At 39.0% G+C, this 7036-nt stretch overlaps 1 protein-coding gene across 1 annotated transcript; it reads right to left on the bottom strand.

Annotated features, from left to right (window-relative positions):
- Positions 1-3521: 3521 nt before the first annotated feature.
- On the bottom strand, positions 3522-5128 carry LOC148015710 (uncharacterized). The gene is made up of 2 exons (XM_087665357.1): positions 4454-5128; positions 3522-3931 (listed from the first exon to the last, which is right to left on the bottom strand). The coding sequence occupies exons 1-2, from the start codon at positions 4949-4951 to the stop codon at positions 3740-3742; spliced, it is 690 nt and encodes a 229-aa protein (XP_087521483.1). The 5' UTR covers positions 4952-5128; the 3' UTR covers positions 3522-3739.
- Positions 5129-7036: the final 1908 nt, after the last annotated feature.

Raw genomic sequence — 7036 nt, 5'->3', positions numbered from 1 at the left:
ATTCATATTGTAAAGAGCTAAGAATACACAGAAGAAGAAGGAAGGCTTTCTTGATTATTTTGCTTCCCCCCGAATGTAGCATCTTCTATCCTTTATCATGTGGGTGCAACTGTCGATTAGCTATAGTTACCTTAACCCACATTAATTGAATTAACCTTAGCTAGTTATTAGCATACAATGTTTGGGACTCCATGCTAAAAATTCATCTTATATGATTTTATGATATGTGGAATCACAAGGGTTTGTTGGCTAGCACTACTGTTAGGGAGTAATTCAAACTCATTGTTTGATTCTTCTTCTTCTTCTTCTTCTTCATTATCATGGTCTTGTTGACTAATTTACTCCTCTCTTTCTAGTTGGCTTCATCAATTTCTTGTTGAGGATGGAAGTGCTGCTATGGTAGCATAAGATGGTTTCATTCTCAAAACATGAGCCATGGTCTTTTGTCTTTCTCAAGTTCTGGTGGAGCAGATAAGTTGTTTTCTTGATGGGCTTGATCACTTCGTAAGGTCCAATTCATGAATGCAAAAATGATTCAGCTAAACCTTTCTTTCTTACTGAATAGTATGTATAGACCTTATCTCCATTTTTGTATTATGGATGTTGTCTACCTTCATCATAGCTCGTCCTTTGAAATTCTTGTTCTATTTACATATTCTTTTGTATACAAGAAAGCATTATAGCAAACTTGATTGCCAACTTTGTTCTTTCTTTATGTGTAGCAAAACAACCCCATCCAAAAATCTAATCCATCTATTCTCAACAAATATGGTTTTGAAAATTTTGGATATTGTAAATGTGGCGATTGACTAATTAGATTCTTCAATTGTTCGAATAATGTATCACATTCTTTTTTCGACTTGTATTTTTCTCCTTCTTTATGTAATTTCCTTAATGGATATGTTATTGTTGTTGCATTTTGAATGATTTTTAAAGAGCTTGTCATTAATCCCAAAAAACATTTACAATTATGTGATTTTCGTTTGTGCTGCATAATCCTTTGTTGCTTAGATGTTTGCATGATCTACCTTGCTACCATCAATCAAGATGAATGTGCCCGATGGGTTTGTTAAGCCAAACCAAATAACTTTAATTTAAAATAGTCCTATTGGAGGCCTAAAAGTTGTTTTTGGAACATTCTTGGAACAAGTGGAATCTACATGTATCAAGAAGCCAGATCAATGGATGTAAAGTATCTTGGCTTGCCAAATTGATCTAAAAGCATCTAATCTTGTAGCAAATAAACATCCCTTATTGTAACTTTATTCAATGGTTTGTAATCTACACAAAATCTATATTGGCTATTGTCCTTTTTAAGAAGATGTGGTTCTACTACTCATAGACATTTAGATTGCTCTATGACTCCTTTTGCGAGTATATCCTTAATAGTTTTATTAGTTCTTTGTAGCTACCTTGATGATCTTCATATTGGCATTATTATTGGTGGTATCTTGTGATAGAATAGCGCATTAACTATTTATCTTTCTACAACTAGAAACAAATTGATATAATTTTTAAGAAGCTTTTGTACTTTGATTTATCATTGTTGTATGAGCACCACTCCCATTGGAAATGGCTATTTCTTAAGAGTGTTGCAAATGGTATTGATGCTATATTAGTGATTCTAAAATCTCTTCTCTAAAGTTTATGAATGCTTGATGCATCCTAAGGTTAAGGAAAATAGTTGACGCAAAAAGATGGATGCTATATAGTATAATGTTCAACCTCATCATGGAACTACAACTCGTACATTTGAGTAGTATAAATGTCAAATATCTCCAAAGATGATTAAAATGGGTCTAGTATTTTGTGTTTTAAGATGTAATCTTCATGCAAAGGACTAACCCATTGGTGAAAACGATCTATTTAAATCTAATAAGGTAGTGACAATTGTGTTTCATATATTTATGGCAATTAAAGCTACTAAGTGATTTTGTTTTTGTGTGTTGGAGGCTTGAACTTGCAATTGACTATGCCTCAACAAACATTTACTGATACGCTTTCCTGAATTGTTGCCAATGTTGCTGACTCATCTTGATTAAGTTGAACATTCCAAAAGTGTGTTTGACTGGCTTTTAATATGTTGTAATATTATTTAACATATCCATACTCATTAAAGTAGGAATATTTTAGCCTAAACTTAAGTATCTATTGTTTGCAATGCCCTTCTCTCTACAAGTTGTCTTGTACATTAATGTCTATTAATATTGAACAATCCATTATCACCTTTGTCTTTATACTTGTTTTCTGTACCACAATATCTTCAATTGCCCCCTCTATGCACTATGCTATTTGATTAACTTTATATAAAGCTTGTGTTCCTTTATTCTATGGCCTCATGGCAACTACTCATAATCAAGGTTGCAGGAAAAACCATTTCATGGATTCAAACATTTTTATATCTACTCTTATTACTATTTGATTAAGCTCATGGCAAATTTGTGCTATTACTCCTACTAGTTCACATTTACATAGTTGCTTCAAGGAAGATTGCATGATATTTTGATATGCAAAAAAACTTACCAAAGATTACTTTAAATGTTACCAACTTTCTCGGAAGAGCTGCAAAAGAGCTAGGTCGTACCCTAGGGTTTGATGATGAAGGTCGATGTTGTTGCTGTTCCAAGAACACCAAGAAGGTGTGATCATTGCATTCATCTAATGTAACATAGAGCTCACAGCATTCATAATTTGCTCGATATAGCTTGGTGGTTCTGCCTGTGTACATTGATTCATCATGAGTAGGTGAGATCATGGACGAAGAGAACCAAGGAGAGTGTGTCGCCATCTCCACCAAGATTGTAAAAAGCCAAAAATACACAGAAGAAGAAGAAGGAAGCTTTCTTGAGTATTCTAATCCCCCCCAAATACAGTTCCTTATATCCTTTGTCATGTGCACTGTCAGTCAGTTGCAGTTACTTTAACACATGTTAATCGACTGAATCTTGGTTAATTACTACTAAACTAAGGGTGGGACTCCAAAATTTATGATTTACTCAGGCAAGATATTTGGTAATAAAACCATCTCTTCCTGCTGCTCCTTCGCAAAACACAAGTCCTAATCCTCACATCCTGACTATAAACACATAGCCAGAACCACCAAGCTTTCACCATTACACCTTCTCTAGAAATCGGCTGCTTTTTATTGCTCAGCTGTTTGCCCATTAGCATCAAAACTTTGCATACAAGAACTTGCAAAATGTTGAAGGGATGGTGCTTGGCCAACCCAAACCCCCTTCCAGTGCCCTTAATCCCAAGAATTTGGTTCAGTCCTGATGATGACATAAGTGGCACAATAAGCAGCTCCCCCCCAAACTGATCATCAAACACCTTACAATGCAAATTATCCTTCCATTTCTCCTTGCACACCTACACATTAAGCCATCGGTGTGTAAAGGGGAGACAGCTCATATGAGATCCCACATCCACTGCAAGAGGCTGTGGGAAAATTGTTGGACCTTTCCCTTCCTGTCCACACATTGCTGACTCTATTAGCAATCCTCTCAAACACAGTTACAAACCTCTGAAATTCCTCAACTGCATGTCTCTTCTTGCACAATAAGTACACCCAAATGCAGGTCCTCGTGGAAGAATTAAGAAAGAATAAGCAATAATGGACCTGGTAAAATGCAGGCCTCGTGAAAGAATAAAACAACTCCAAAACTTACACACAATACAAATATTTCTGACTTGACACAGAGAGGGCTCTTAACACAGCAACGGAGCATACAAACTGCCCTTACTCCCTGTGCAGAGGCTTAGCACTGGCTTTTCGCAAGGCGGGTGTCCATTTATGCAACAATTGTGTGATATTTGCATCCATGCGTGTCCCTACACCACCCCAAATGAGCATGTGTGGTATGTCTTTAATTGAGTCGCCTGTCACACGGTAAACGGTATTGAAGCCCATCCGAGTGTAGTATCGAACAAGCTGGAAGCAAGCCACAAAATGATTTGTATGGATGAGTCACGGAATTCAAAGATAATTATGAGTAAGAAAACAGCAATATATCAACAGCAGAAGTATCTGCAGACAAGAATTATGAATACAAGCAAGATGCAGTGTAAGTGATGCAACACCTACTGTTACTGCATACGGATTGTGATACGTCCGCTGAATATTTTTGTTAATTGAACCCTTAATAGCTGTAAGATGCCCACAGTATAAACATATTTGTAGAACATTGGTTTCAATGTTATATTCTATCTTATGTGAAAGATAGCTAAAACTTGTGTTAAATCTCCCCGCATCTAATGCACAGAAGGTATAGAACATATCAGAACCTATCTTTCTTTCACAAATGTTAAATCTCCCCGCATCTAATGCACAGAAGGTATAGAACATATCAGAGCCTACCTTTCTTTCACAAATGGACAAGTATTATTAACCTATACATCCATAATTCAAGGCAATATCCATCTCATTCAACATAACCTCATCAGGCTTGCAGACCTTGGAATGGTACAAATCGTTGTCATTGATAGCCAAAAGCTCAGCTTTGGTGCAGCTGCAGTCGAAGCCATGGCGGATGGTCAAGGCTCCAAGCAATAGTGCCGTCCCGAAGATGGGCCTTTCCCACTCGAGCGATAGCTTGGTCATGCGAATGGAATCCAGGTGGAGGATGCAGCCATCTATCCACACCTTCACAAGGCCCTGCGCAACGCCCAGCACTTCATCCGACCGCGCATTTCGAGCTGTGATTTTGAAGAAAGGACCGATTGTATCCATGTTGAGGGCGATGCCATTGCGGGCAGCTGCGGCAGTGATTTCAGCAACAGATATGAAGCCGGGGCCGTGCTCAGATGGAGGGGATTGATGGAGGGATTTGTCTCTGCGCATTGAAGCGCTGATAGGGCGTAGAAGACAGACAAAGGAATTAGGGCGTCCTGCATGAAGGGCAGGACAGGCAGGCCGCCCCCATCCGTTATGGCAGCTCTGATGAACAAACATCAAACACTGTAGCAGAGGCTAAATTACTCTCTCTGCAGTCTATTTGTCCGCCCCCTCTTTCTTCTCTCCTCTCGGTCGCTCGACCCTGCCACTGTTCTCCGTCTCTCTGTGTGGATCATCTCTAAAGACTGCAACACTGTTTGTGTGTGTGTGTGTGTGTCTGTGTGACACCTGCAGCCTGTCTCATTACTCTCTTTAAATGAGGAATTCTAATTACTGTGTTTGTTGGAAATTTTGCTACGCCCTTTTAAAAATACAGGAGGATTCTTTTTGAGTGTTTTAGTTTTCAGTTTTCGTGACCATTAATTGGTACTAGCTGGTGTGGCCCGCAACGCTTGCTACCGCGTTTTGCGCAGTGTGTATCATTGCAAAGCTCGCAAGGCTACGTCTCACTCTGCTTCGCATTTTTGTGAATGCTCATCAAAACTCAATCAATTAACATCTATACTATTAGTTAAGGAGAGGTGGGGGGCAGGTGCCATGTGGCAGCCCCCCACCTCCCCCACAAAAAAGAAAGAGAACACGGGGGCGGGTGCTGTCCAGCACCCACCCCCCTCCCCAAAAATCGCTCCCGCTCCGGCGCGAAGCGCCGAGACGAGTCTAGGCGCGGAGCGCCTAGTCCTTTGTATGCTACAAACAATGCACTTCAAGCACACTATAAACCTTGTGCCTCGTTAATTCTTTGTGTGAAAATGATGCAATCTATTTAGTTTTATAACATCTTTGAACGTTATTAGAATTGAGTCTACCATCTTCATTATGCACTCTTATGGACATACACATTACTTGCAGGACCAAATGCAGTTGAATAATGGATGGATTTCTCTCTCTCTCTCAATTTAACTTAAAAAGTGCTACATAGTGTATTTGCAAAATTGCACAATCCATGTTTAAGACATTTGCATCAACTTGCAACAATAGATTTTCTCCTCACATATTTGATGCAATGACAACACCACTAATGTCAATCTATGGTGTGGAAAATCAGAGTGAAGCAGCATTGAGATGTGCACAAGAGGGAGAGAAGAGCTCAAAAGTACAAGAGCATGTCTTGCTTATTAAGTTGCTCATGAAAGTACGACTTGGGTCACTCTCACTCAATCAACTGATGTAGACCCATGGGCTATTTATATAGCCCCAGATGGCTAGGGTTAGGGTTTCCCCTTTCCCTCAGGACCATTCACACTCAGCTAGCCTTATCCTCTCTAGCATAAGGAGGATTCACATGCTTACATTCTCAAAACCCGCCCTCAATGCCAGGTGGCATTGGATTACAAAGCATGATAGGATGCCTCCCCTCAATCCACAATGAGATGCCTTTATGAATCAAGCTACAAAGATGGTTATAGATACAGAGTTTACAAGACTCAAAAGAGTTTATCATTAGATGTTTGAGAGGCAAAGTTAGCCTCCAATTCTTTAGCTGGTTATGGCACACTGGGACACTTATTGGTAATATGTCCAGTTTTCTTGCATTTATTGGATTTCATCTTTTCTGGGTACTTCTTCCAGCAATTACTTACAATATGCCATTTTTTACGACAAAAATAACATTTTGTGGAAGATGTATGGATCAACAATTGATCATGAGAAGTAGATGCTAAAGTGCCCTCCTTATGGTTTCTCTTATCTTCATCCAAGCATGACTGGATAGTACTTTCCAAGGTGGGATTTGGGATGTTCATTAGTGTTGTTACAAGTGTAGGAAAAACTTTATTGACAGTCTTCAAAAGGAAAGTAATAGCATCAAGTTCAATCATCACTGGTGCTTCTACGAAAGCTAATTGGACCATAAGCCCTTTCATATGGGAAATAAATTTTCCTAGATCCTCCCCTTGATTATATTCTTGGCTGAAAAACTCAATTTTAAGAAAGGTTTGTGAATTTTTTCCATGGGCACCATAGAGTTTTTCCAATTCATCCCACTTGGTCTTGGCAGTAGAGTGTTGATCTACATGTATTAAGGATTCATCAAGATGAAGCATGATAATAGCCTAAGCTTGTTGATCGTCTTCCATATCATTTGGGTTGGAAAGATCAACAGGTCTAGTCCCTGTACATAATAAGTGACTAGTAACCCCTCTC

Source organism: Lygodium microphyllum, chromosome 24 (genome assembly GCF_053477565.2).
Source record: "Lygodium microphyllum isolate KBCC chromosome 24, Lygodium_microphyllum_v1.1.10, whole genome shotgun sequence".
NCBI lineage: Eukaryota > Viridiplantae > Streptophyta > Polypodiopsida > Schizaeales > Lygodiaceae > Lygodium > Lygodium microphyllum.
Note: the sequence above shows the minus strand (reverse complement) of the source record. Positions and strands in the feature narration are given on the sequence as shown.